This window comes from Drosophila montana, unplaced genomic scaffold (assembly GCF_035044405.1).
Source record: "Drosophila montana isolate Dmon_TW-CO22-7 unplaced genomic scaffold, ASM3504440v1 contig_3240_1, whole genome shotgun sequence".
Taxonomy (NCBI): domain Eukaryota; kingdom Metazoa; phylum Arthropoda; class Insecta; order Diptera; family Drosophilidae; genus Drosophila; species Drosophila montana.
In genome coordinates, this window is record NW_026998122.1 from 616839 (window position 1) to 628633 (window position 11795).

At 43.4% G+C, this 11795-nt stretch overlaps 2 protein-coding genes and 1 long non-coding RNA gene across 5 annotated transcripts; 1 reads left to right on the forward strand and 2 right to left on the reverse strand.

Moving 5' to 3' along the window:
* Positions 1–83: 83 nt before the first annotated feature.
* On the reverse strand, positions 84–5051 carry LOC135433939 (protein zer-1 homolog). Of its 2 annotated transcripts, XM_064690243.1 has the most exons (10): positions 4909–5051; positions 3376–3787; positions 2511–3310; positions 2326–2450; positions 1776–1947; positions 1544–1705; positions 1313–1474; positions 1104–1253; positions 801–1046; positions 84–739 (listed from the first exon to the last, which is right to left on the reverse strand). In XM_064690243.1, the coding sequence occupies exons 2-10, from the start codon at positions 3674–3676 to the stop codon at positions 578–580; spliced, it is 2280 nt and encodes a 759-aa protein (XP_064546313.1). In that variant the 5' UTR covers positions 3677–3787; positions 4909–5051; the 3' UTR covers positions 84–577. The 2 variants fall into 2 exon arrangements, with proteins under 2 accessions (XP_064546313.1, XP_064546312.1); XM_064690242.1 differs by having other exon boundaries at positions 801–1253.
* On the forward strand, positions 4165–5155 carry LOC135433943 (uncharacterized). Of its 2 annotated transcripts, XR_010437163.1 has the most exons (3): positions 4165–4632; positions 4682–4832; positions 4928–5155. It is a non-coding gene; the product is annotated as an uncharacterized LOC135433943 (long non-coding RNA). The 2 variants fall into 2 exon arrangements; XR_010437162.1 differs by lacking the exon at positions 4165–4632 and having other exon boundaries at positions 4639–4832.
* Positions 5156–5377: 222 nt separating this feature from the next.
* On the reverse strand, positions 5378–11699 carry hfp (Poly(U)-binding-splicing factor hfp). Its single transcript, XM_064690245.1, has 5 exons — positions 11545–11699; positions 11066–11159; positions 7639–7933; positions 6894–7397; positions 5378–6834 (listed from the first exon to the last, which is right to left on the reverse strand). Exons 1-5 carry the CDS (start codon positions 11545–11547, stop codon positions 5832–5834), a joined length of 1899 nt encoding a protein of 632 aa, XP_064546315.1. The 5' UTR covers positions 11548–11699; the 3' UTR covers positions 5378–5831.
* Between the last annotated feature and the right edge of the window lie 96 nt (positions 11700–11795).

Below are 11795 nucleotides of genomic sequence, written 5' to 3' on the forward strand. Positions count from 1 at the left end.
TCAACAGCTAAATACCCCTACATTTTTATATATATATATATAGATAAATCTTTAAAGAGGCATACATACACGAAAGACTTCAATTGCATAGGATTATTTAATTAGGGTTCTATTTAATATGCAGCTACTTCGTTTGCCTTTTCATTTCTCTTCTTTTTTTTTCGTTAACAATATTTACAGTTTCCGACAGGGCCTTAATCTCGTCTTAAAAAAAATCGCTCGTTTGCTTACAACATGATATATAGTTATATACCGTAATATATGTGTGTATATATATATATATATATATATATAATCTAGTAATTATTATAATAGATATTTTGCGTTCTTTTCTTTTGCCTAATTCTTTGCCAAACACGCGTTTTTATGTTTCTCCCATTTTGCTTTTTCTTATTTTGTCGCATTTAAAATTTGTTTTTGTTTTTGCTTTTTTTTTTTCTTTTTTTTGTTGAAGTAAACATAAAAATCGAGGAAGAATCTGAACGATAACACTTGCTGCTGCCTTAAACACAAACTTTACAACAAACTCGAATAGTAAATCCTAGACTCTGGCATACATTGGGGGCTAGCATCTGGCCTAACCCTCCACCATTCGCTCCATGCCCAAATCGCACTGTTCGATAACCAGACGAGCAATACGCTTTATCTCGCAGTAAGGACTCTCGTGCTGGATCAGCTCGGTCAATATCTGTATGCCATTCTCCTGCTCCACCAGCTGGCAATACTTATCCGGATAGACCTGGAAAATAGGGGATGAGATGAGTCAATCGATGGGACAATCAACATTTGCTTCCACTTACCTGGGTGAGATTGGCCAGCGCCCAGACGGCCCAGTGCTGGCATTCGGGCGTCTCATAGCAGCGCACCAGACTCAGTATGGGCTCAAAGCTGCGATAATTGATGTTGCGTTCGCTCTTGATGTTCCAGCGCTGTATGGCGGCCACCATGCGTTCGAGGACGTGTTGTCGTGTTGGCGTTTTGATGGTCCACGCATCGGCGCCATCGGATGCAATGTGCGCCAGCACTCCAGCCGCATTGTAGCTGACCTGGAAGCGCAGTTGGTTAGCATTGTCATTGGCTAGTCTTCCACCATGATGACCCACCTCGATGCCATCGCTCAATGAATCAAGCAGGCGCGCAAACACCTCTATAAACTCCTGTGTCATCAGTTTTGGACGCAGCCATTTGACCTCGGCCACATTGCCCAGCAGTCCCATCATGTTTCTCAATAGCTCGTCACGATCGGGAAATGTCTGCGTCGGGTAATATTATGCATTACAATTTCGTTTAGGTTGACATGATGTTGGCTCACATTTAAACACTTAAGGAAATACTCCATTCCGCGTCCATCCAGAAATTTCTTACAATTAATAGCAGTCTCATCGGTTACATTCCACATGGTTGACCACGCCACCTCCATGACATCATCGAACACCGAACGCGTCAGCCGATCCTTGATCAGTGTCAGCATTGTCTGCAAACATGAATTAACACTCGCATAAATATGGTTTGCATATGGAACAGATGAATGATATACGCTTACTCTGACCACGCCCAACTCGCCGAGAAAGAGCTTCTGTCTGCCATCGACCTGGCAGGCGAGCGTGTTAAGCAGATAGATGGCAATGCGCTGAACGAAGCCCTCCTGCTCCGTTTTGGACACACCATGCAGGAGTATTTTAATTAGGCGTTCGTACTCGAACAGCTGTGGCAATTAAATGAGTTAACAATTAGTCTCGTGCTGTTCAATCTTGCAGATTCAGGCGCAGTCCTACCACATCGACTGGCATGTGGAATTGCGTCAGCGTCAGATAGCCATTCCTCAGCATTGTGTCGTCCGTTAGATGCATCTCCATGCCATTGAGAAGCGTCCGAATGATGTGGTTGCGCAGCAGTGTGCCAAACTTGGAACGATCACGACCCTTTACTATGTAGAACAGTGTAGCGCTGCCGGCAATTGAAAAGAATTTTCGATTTCATTTGCAAACAAGAACAACTATATTCGACTCGACCGAATATTAAATACGCTTATAGAATTACGATTTTGTATATATGTGAAAAGAGTAGAAAATCTCGTAATTGCTCACTTTTGTAAAGGTTCTTAATGAACAACAATTTTGTTCATACAAGAACTTAATTCTTGTATGATATAGTAGCCAGATGTTGATAAGATATGGCTTACAGACAGACGGGTAGCCGAACGTGGATTACGGACTCGGCTGATCAAAAATATATATATACAAATCGTCACACATTTCACGGCAAAATCATAATAATACCCTCGACAAGAGTAAGGTAATAAAGAGGCTTAATTCCCGCACACACCTGCCCGATATTTGCATATGCTTGAATTTCAAATGCCTGTCCATGGCGCAGAGCACAACATCCAGCGCTGTGTGTATATCCTTGCAGTTCTCGAAGCGAAACAGATGATACAAATCATTGAGAACCTGCAAGCGAATGAATATCAATTAAAACGTGTCTCTGGCAGTTAACTAGTTGAACCTCACCCTTGTCAAAAGGACGGGCCTGTCGTGGTAATAGCGCGCCGCTGTCAGTATCTGCTGCTCGTTGGCATCGCCGGCCACCTCCAGGGCGGGTATGTCATGCCGTTTGCACGCCCAGTGCGCCGTGTGATACAAGCCGAGAAACTGTAGCGGTCGCTGTGTTCGCGACGCTAGCCCTGGTATATCGGTGGGTCCAAAATGTTGCTCTGTCTTGGTATTGGCATTGGTGGACTCCTTGGTGGCCACGCCGTTGCCGGCCAAATTCGTGCCGGAGATGTCCAGATGTGTCAAATGGCGCAGGTTATCCATGAGCATGACCAGCGTCTGATCGGGCAAATCATAGGTGCCATGCCCGTTGCCCGAGCTCGATATTGAAATGTCCAGAGTGCAGAGGCGACGCAGACAGCAGATCGCATGCAGCTGATTCGCAATGGGCCACACATTGAACAATATGAGCGTATGCAGGTTGGGCAGCATGCCAAGCGCCTCCAGACTGAAGTTGGCCAGCACACAGGATGTGAGATCCAGATGGCTCAAATCCTGCAAATGGGCAAACTGCAGACGATGATGCATGACAACGCCATTGAGCACCAGACGGCGCAGATGCGGGCAGGTCAATTGAAAGTCCACCGGCTCCTTTTCATTGGGCTCCGCATTCTGCAACAGATGCGAACTGATACCCAGTTCCAGTGAGCGCAGGCTATCGCCATAATGGGCCAGCAGGTGATGTGATTGCACCGTGATCTTATCGCAATACCACATGGACAAAGCAAACAATTTGTGACGCATCAGCGTCTCCAGACCTGCAGGACAATAAAAGGAGGTATATCCAATTGTTGGCAAATGGAGCCTATTTCACAATACCCACCCATGCTGCTCAGTGTGCTGTAGCGCAGATTGACAATCTTCAGCGAGGTGCGACGCGTATCGCTGAACAGATTTATGACCTTATCGTCGAGTGGTCTGTGGAAGCGCTGATAGTTCTCAAGGAACGCGTCGCATATCTCATTTGTCAGCACAATGCCCGCGTTCAGTGAACGCTGTCCGCTTTCCGTATAGCCACTGAATATGTCCAGGTTGTTGCATAGCTTCTGATAAGCGATCTCCTTTAATGTTAACGGCTCCTCGTCCAGTGAGCCATCCTCCATAAGCCGCACCTTGCAGCTCATCTTGTGCCAATGTGTCTTGTATTGACTTCTGCTTCTTCTGCTCTGTGACTCAATGATGCTACCAACGTTCCCTCACTCAATTATATTACGATTTCTGCGGCGAGGGGGGAACTGGAATGGTATTAGATGATGATGATGAGTCAGCTTCAGATATACTTGGGGACAAAAACTAGAATTTTCGAATTGATCAAATCAAACATTAACAACACCGCCAACATGATGGCATAGTTGTAAGCTCAGGGCAAAAAAAAAGGCAGCCAGTGAAACGTTTACGGTTTCGACACAAAAAGAGAATAGTTAAAAGTCTTATTTGACTAAGAGTATGCAGACATTATGTGCATTATCTAAACACAATCAATGTTTATTTTTACTTTAAATTTAAATGTAAGCTGTGTCGTTTAAGAAATCATAAATAAGAAATAGATTAAAATTTGAAATTTAATTTTATTGATTTACTTGATTCTCAATAAGATTCTTATTGCCAGTGAAATGTTTAAGAAGAACGCCCCAAACAATATCTTACTTTGTTGATGATATATTTTTTTGTTTGACAAGGCATCAATAAGGAAACTTTTCTCAAGGATCTGACAGCGTCCAAGGCAGCCAAGGACTGCCTGGCCAGAACGCAAAATCAATCTTTGCAGAGCTTATCAGGCTATAAATAAAGAGCTGAATATATTGAAAACTGCTGAAGTCATGCCACACGTGATTGTAAGGTGCTCTATTGTTTTTTAACGGGGTGCTGCCAAAGACATATTACGTAATAAGTTGAAACAATTCAACAGTATGTGTGTGGGTGTGTATGTGTGCGTGTGTTGGAAAGCGACTGAGTGTGAGGGCCACAGGACGCGCGTCGAAAGTCAACAACAACGATCGAGTTGGCAACGCCAAATTGAAGCGAATGAACGGAAGCAAATGCCAAGCAAATGTTGGAAAATGCATACAAACATATTTATGTAAATATACAAACTATAACATTAAAATTGGGCTTGTATTGGTGCGTAGTTATTGCGGGGAAGCTGGGTGTGCGTGTGCGTGCGCGACAGCCAGTCTGCGCTTATCAAGGCAAGGCCAGCGAGAAATTCGTGGCCAACATCAGCAACAGACCCATTTGGAGCCCATCAGCTGTGCCGTAGAAATACATAGCTAGCAGCAGGTGCACCACACACAAATTGTTTAGCACAAATTAACATAGAAACAAAGGACCAACGAGATTTTCGTTTTATGTGTACCTTTTTTTTCTCTCAACAGCTACGCGAGTCGCGACCAGTCGTCGATGATTGTTGCTGCTGCTGCTGCTACTGCTGCGATGTCTTTGTCAAAAAAAGCTTTAACTGGCTGCGAATGCGATTGATTGGAGGCGCCGCACGGTTTGGAACGCGTTAACATTCCAGTTGCGCGACACAAACACACACAAATTTTTGTTGTTGTTTTTTATTTGCCCGAATATTACTTGATTATTCACTTTTTGGCATCATATTTTCTATTTTTCTTTCATGCAATGCTGCTTCTTCTTCACTGTGTTAACGCAAATTGAATTCTGTTAACGCAAACTACATAGCTCTGTTAAATAACAGTATCAGCAAATTGGCGCTGCCAACTGGCTGACAAGGCTAACAGCGTATCGGCTTATTGATTTCGATTTGTTGATAACGAAAAAATCGATTTAAAATATGAAAAATAAATTGGAGCTGCACAAGCTTTGCTTTATGGGAAACTAGACTTTTATTGTAAGTTTTAAGCGCTCAAAATTATTAAAATGTACACTCTGTAAGTTTTGTGTGTATGCGACAGAAAATGAACTGCTGGAGGTGCAGGCTGGGAAAACACTTGCACTTTGCTTAATTTATACAGAAACTGGCGACAATTGCTTGGGATCGGATCGTTAATACATCAATCACTATCAATATTCAACTGCCCACTTTATAGGTATTATTTAATTATAATAGATACTGTGCTCATCAATCATTGACTTTGTCCAAAAATTTACAATCTCCTTTCGGCCACAATTCGTGGCTTGTGACTTGCGCGCCAAGTAATAAATAATTGTTCGTTTAATTTCTAAGTAAAAAAAGGCTGTTGCTGCCAGATAAAGGTCCGAATCCGAATCCGTTAGCCTAAAGATACAATCGCATCCTTCTCTGCCCTCCGCTCTCTAACCAGACAGATCGCCCTGATCGAAGAGCGCCTGATCGTAGAGCTCGGCAACGACTCGCCGTCCGCCAAAGAAACGTCCGTGAAGCGCATCCTTGCCGCGCACCGCTTCGACGCCCGCTGAGAATTCAACAAAGATCTTTACAATAATCTCGGCCTCGTCGTCGTCCTCGTTTTCGGTTTGCTTTTCGTTGAATATGATGACACGACTGACTGTGCCAAATTTGCTGCATTCCTCTTGAATCTCCTCCTGCAGCGTCTCGTCTACATCATCGGGTCCGACCATATTCCGCAAGATGATGACGCGCGAGTCCTGCGGTCGCATCAGCCTTTGCATAACCAGCTGGCGTGCACTCTGGCCCTTGATGGACATGTTCTCCTGTTGCTGCAGCGTCTGCACATCGCCCTCATCCATCAGCTTCTTTTGCAGCTCCTCCTGCTGCTTCTCCTGCGCCTTTTTAATATTCTCCGAAAGATTTGCCGCCGTTGCGGCAGCATTATTGGCAGCTGCAGACAAGACGACCGGCGCTCCATTGCTGGCCTCCACCACGCCAAGTGGCACTGCTGCTGCGGCGGGTACCGCGGCTGCCAAAGCAACAGCGGGCGGCGTTGCCAGGAGCGCGGGTGGTGGAAGTGTGGGTGCCACACTTTGCAGCGTAGGCAAACCGACCGGAACGCCTAACAAACTGGGTCCGCCAAGACCGGGCGCCTGGTACATGCCCGGCGGCAGCAGTGCAGCAGCGGGCGCCGTAGGCACCGCCAGAGCGGGATGCAAGGCAGCCGCCGAGGTGGCTGCACTCACCACGGGCATGGCGTTCACTTTGGCGGCAATGCCAATACCGGGCGTATTTTGGGACAAACCGAGCACCGCATTGCTGGCCACTGCATCCAGGGCTTGTATCTTAGCTGTGGCAGCGGCAGCAGCAACAGCTGCAGCCGTTGGCATTGTCGAATTTGTAGCAGGACACGACAGCACATTCGGCGGCGTAATCGAACGTCCAACTCTGCAGGATTATGTGAGAACATGAGCAAATTGTGTTGAAATAAAATGGCTTTTACGCACCGCAGCAACTGGCCGCCCAAATCGAAGAGATTCATGCTGGCAATGGCCTCGTCCATGGCCTGTTTGTTGGCATACTCAATGAAACCGTAGCCCTTGTGCGAGTGCACGGATGTGCCCTGCGCGAGTTTGCAGTAGAGAATGGGACCGAAGGCCTCGAACACGCTCTTGATGTCCTCCTCCGACAGATCCGGATGAATGGAGGCCACATATATGCGATTGAAGCTCTTGGCCTCCTCCTGCACCTCGTCGATGACCTGTTGTGCTTGCGGCATGTTGCTTGGCCTGCCCACCTTGATGTTGCGGCCGCCCATCAATGCGCCGTTCATTTGCTCCAGCGCCAGTTGTGCACCCTCCGGTATTTCATACTCAACAAATGCGAAACCCTTGTGCTTTTGTGTGATGGGATCCCAGGACATATTGATCGATTTGATGGGTCCAAATGGTGTGAAAGCGGCGCGTATGGTGTCCTCCTTGAGTTCAAAAGAGATGCTGCCCACATAAACCCTGGCAAAAGCAAGAGACAAAGATGAGTTTCGGCACAAATAAAATAAGAAGTAATATTTCCGATACATAAATGCTCAGATCTTATCAGCTAAGCTGCACAGGAAACCAGGTGCACCCAAACCGACTTCAATAACACGAAGCAGCGGTCGGGACACGAGGTTATTCACTTAATGTTTTCCATGTTTTGCATCATATTGCAAATGTCTGCGTATCTTATGCATCAAATCTTTTCTTTCATTACCTGCACATGAGCGCCAGGGCCTGTTGTCGCTGCACCTGGGTGCGTTGGGTGGCCAGCTGTTGTTGCTGATGGGCCAGCGTTTGTTTCATTAACACCATCTTGATGCTCTGCTCCATGGCATACTTTTTGGCCTTGCTGACAAGATCATGCTGTTCGGAGGTCAGCTTGGGCAGTGCACCGCCGAGCAGTCCCAGCAGAGCGGACCGGGTGCCAGGTCCGAATTTCACATCGCCCGTCTGTTTCAGATCATACAGTGGCTGCGAAAGGTAGGGAATTTTCGTGTCCGCTGACTTGCCTAGAATTGGGAGGACAGATTAGTGTATCTCATATGATATGATGACAATGGGCTCATCATCGAACCGATCAGCTGTAGGCGGATCGTTTAAGCAATTTGGTTTGAATACGACTTTTTTCTTTGATTCGTTTTGATTTTTGTTTTCTTTTTATGAGGTCTGTGTCGACTCCAACAGCAGCTCGAGACCAGAGTTGGCCCAATTGCTGTGACCAAGCGATGGGTACAGCAATTGGCCAAGGCAATGGTGCGGGAGTTGACATTTGAAGCGACACAAACAAAAACCGATGCCTGCAAGAAAGATAAAAGACAAAAAGGAAAAAATAGAAAAAAAATCATTAATCATAATCAACAGTTTTGCTGGCCGGCGGAGCAACTACATACATATATTGTAGTAGTCTATACATATATGTAACTGTGTGTGTGTTCTGGAGAAGATCTGGAACTGCTTGCGCGCGGGCCAATTGCCAACCGGCAGATGATTCAGTCACAGAGATTCGAGAGGCTACAACACAATGACAATTAAAAGCTGTCGATGCATTACTCGTTACGTTTAAATGCAGTATTTGTTTTTAAACTGTTATCGTTTATCGGTATTTTTTTTTTTTTTTTTTTTTTTTTGTACTAACAAAACTTAGTATATCGTCTTTTGCCTCGGTTTAAGTTTTTGAAATTATTTTTGAATTAAATAAATGATTTGAATTTACGTAAATAGATATAGGACTGCAAGGCATTTGATTTGTCATTCGTTAAGGCTGGAAAATGCAAGAATAAAAAGAAAGCACCCGTAAAAAATAAAACATAAATTAGCCTAATATATTTTAAGTATACGTAGGCTGTGCTAATAAAAGTACGACTGTGTGTGTGTGTGTGTGTGCGTAGATTAGAGATAAATGCAGTTATAGCGAGTATATCAATCGAAATATCATTTAAAGCACTTCCAACGGACATCCAGCCGGCAAATCGTCGCCGCACAAATCGAAACCAAAGAAGAAAATACCCAAGAACTGTGCACACTGTAAAAAAAAGGTTCAACACCCCAGGGCTTACAAAACAAACTGAAGTCAAAATTCAATAGTTATCAATGTTGGACAGTGTTGGAAAGCTGGCATAACGGTGTGCACAATTCCTGTAAATGTATTATAAAAATAGAAATTATAAGCGACCTTATATATATGTGCGTTTCGATACGGTTTCCATGAGTTGGGGGCGTGGTATATTGACTTGAAGGGTCACACATTACATTGCTCAGTGATAAAAAAGAGAAAAATAAAAAGAAAACAAGACGCTGAAACGATAATAAGAGCAACAATATGTTTTTAAGTTGGTTAAGTTTTTCCGCCGTACCTTAATCATGTTGTGTGTGTATGTGTGTATGTATGTATGTATGTGTATGTGTGTGCTTTTGTCATAAATATGTATGTACTATGTGTATATTTTACTTTAAATATTTCGCGTTGGGTTTTTGATTACTCGGCTAACTAAATACCATCTACATATATTTTAAATCATTTGGATCACATATAAATATATAGTTTACAGTAGCGCTTTTTGGCCTATCGGACAATTTGTTGATTTGTTATGAATAACAAGCAATAATTATGTGTTGATTAGATACAGACGTGTGTCGGCTTTTTGTAACGACACGAACACGAGTGCGGCAACACGCTCGGTCGAATATTACAATTTTTTTTTTTATTTAAAAAAAAAAATATAAGCCTGTGTAATGCTGACTTTACCCTAATAATTAATTCTTTCTCTTTTAATAGTGATGTTTTTCAATTTAGAAAATATTGTTTTCATTTGGTAGATTTGCGATTTCAAAAATTAACGTAACTTTTAGCTAATATCATTTTTTGCTCAACACTGACACTCACGAAATTTTAAATGTTCGTGACACGAAAAGACACGCGCCCAACTTCAATGTTGATATTAAAATATTGTAATTAAAAATAAACGACTAGTTCTGGCTGTGGGGCGGATCAGTCCAACGCGTTGTCGCAGCACATATGAAGACGGAGACGGAGGCGACGACGACGACGACGAAGCAGCTCGGGTGCGGGAACCGCGACGTGGACGTTGAAATCGGCAAAAAATGTTGTTAAAAGCAAGTAAATGCAACTCGTTCCCATATCGGGCTGATGTATCTTGGTAGTAGCAGTTGTTATTGGCAATACTCTATTTGGGTTCATCTCTTGATCGATGTCAATTCTTGATAGGCGACAAAAGAACCAAGTCGTTTGGGCGGAACAAACATAAGAAAAAACGCTTACAAAATAAATGAAAAAAGAAGAGATATATAGAAGAAATAGAGAGAGAGAGAGAGAGAGAATAGTTATATGCTTTTTTGATTAGTTTTGTTTCGTTGCGTTTCGCAGTGTTGATGCGGCGAGGATTCACTGTACTCATACACTCTGTGGGCTGGACCCTAGTTACATGAGGAAAAGTCACTTTTGCAACTTGTTGTCGAGTCAATGCTTCGATCATATGTGCTTAGGCATTATATTAATATATTATGTGACTTTGGTGTTTATTTGATTTTTTTTTGTGCATCGCACTCTCTCACAATCGATACATTGTATGGACAGTTGAGTCGATTCGATTCGATTCGAGTGGGAGTCGATTCGCAATTAGTTTTGGGGATCGCGTGTGGTTTGGACTGACTTGACTTGTCTGATATTGTTTCGTTTCGTTTTCGATTTCGTTATTTGTTTGACTCTCACCTCACCTCACTTGAGATCATCGTGCGTTTATGAAGTCTGCAATTACTTAAGCAGAACAAGAAGAAAAACCGATTATTTAATAGCGTCTGTGCTGGCCCTTAAAATGCAACGAAGTAGTAGAAAAGAGAGAGAGAGAGAGAGAGAGATGTGTATGCAAATGTTTATGTTTTCAGAGAAAATATAAAATTGTTTAAAAAAAAATATGATATTTTTGTATATATATATTTTCCTTTTGTTTGATTTGTGGCCTGGCGTTTCATTAACCTACATATATATATTTATTTCTCTTTTTGTTTAATGAACTTACGTATATAAATATATATATATGTATATACTCTACAGATACATACTTATGCATATAAACAAGTTGACCCCTTCTCCCACCCCACCCGCAACAAGACGAAACACTTACCCGAGTCCGAGCGTGAGCGCTTTGTGACTGGCATCTCGCCGATATCGCGCTGGTCATCCGAACGCGGCGATCTGGAGGCTCTGTCGTTGCTGCCCTGCAAATGCAAAAGAAAAAACCCCAAAGCGAAGGTCACTGGATTAGTAAACGTATGGCAAGTACGCGGGACGCGTCGGCACAGGCGAGGCACGATATATACATATGTAGATACACACGGTCGCGAGTTGTCGACTTTTAGAAGAATGCCTGTGCCTGGCAGTATATTTTCAACTTTCAACAAGCGTAGCCAACTACGATTTTACTTTAATACAAAACGCACATGCACAGATGAGTTCAACGAAATGTAAAAAGGCACAAGTAAATGCGAAAAATAATTGCAGGGCACGCGCTTCGACCGCGGCTGCGGCAGCCACGCCAAGCGCAAAGTCGAAAAACAAGCTAAATAAACGACGGCAAAGTTGCTGTTATTGTTATAAACATACCATCCTGTCTAGTTGCACAATTATAACTTTATTTATGTGTATTTGGCTGAGTATATATGTGATTTAAATACAAGTTTTATATTTTGCGAAAAATTGATGTGACGTCAAGAAAAATGGATTCGACGAAAAGTACTTGCGTTGTATCGATAGTGCTGTCGCAGCTAAGTATCGATGCCTGTTTGTTTAGTGTTGGGCAATGGTGATGTATCGATAGTGCGTTGGCTTTATTTATCGATATTGGTCACGTAGAT

Bases quoted from the DNA above. Each gene is read 5' to 3' on its own strand.
- LOC135433939 (XM_064690242.1), bottom strand. From the start codon at position 3,676: ATGAGCTGCAAGGTGCGGCTTATGGAGGATGGCTCACTGGACGAGGAG. The intron at 3,311-3,375 runs GTGGGTATTGTG...ATTGTCCTGCAG, and splicing joins CAGCACACTGAGCAGCATGG to GTCTGGAGACGCTGATGCGT. The intron at 1,706-1,775 runs GTAGGACTGCGC...TAATTGCCACAG, and splicing joins TCCACATGCCAGTCGATGTG to CTGTTCGAGTACGAACGCCT.
- hfp (XM_064690245.1), bottom strand. The intron at 7,934-11,065 runs GTAAGTGTTTCG...TCCCAATTCTAG, and splicing joins GCGCTCACGCTCGGACTCGG to GCAAGTCAGCGGACACGAAA. The intron at 7,398-7,638 runs GTAATGAAAGAA...TGCTTTTGCCAG, and splicing joins GCCCTGGCGCTCATGTGCAG to GGTTTATGTGGGCAGCATCT.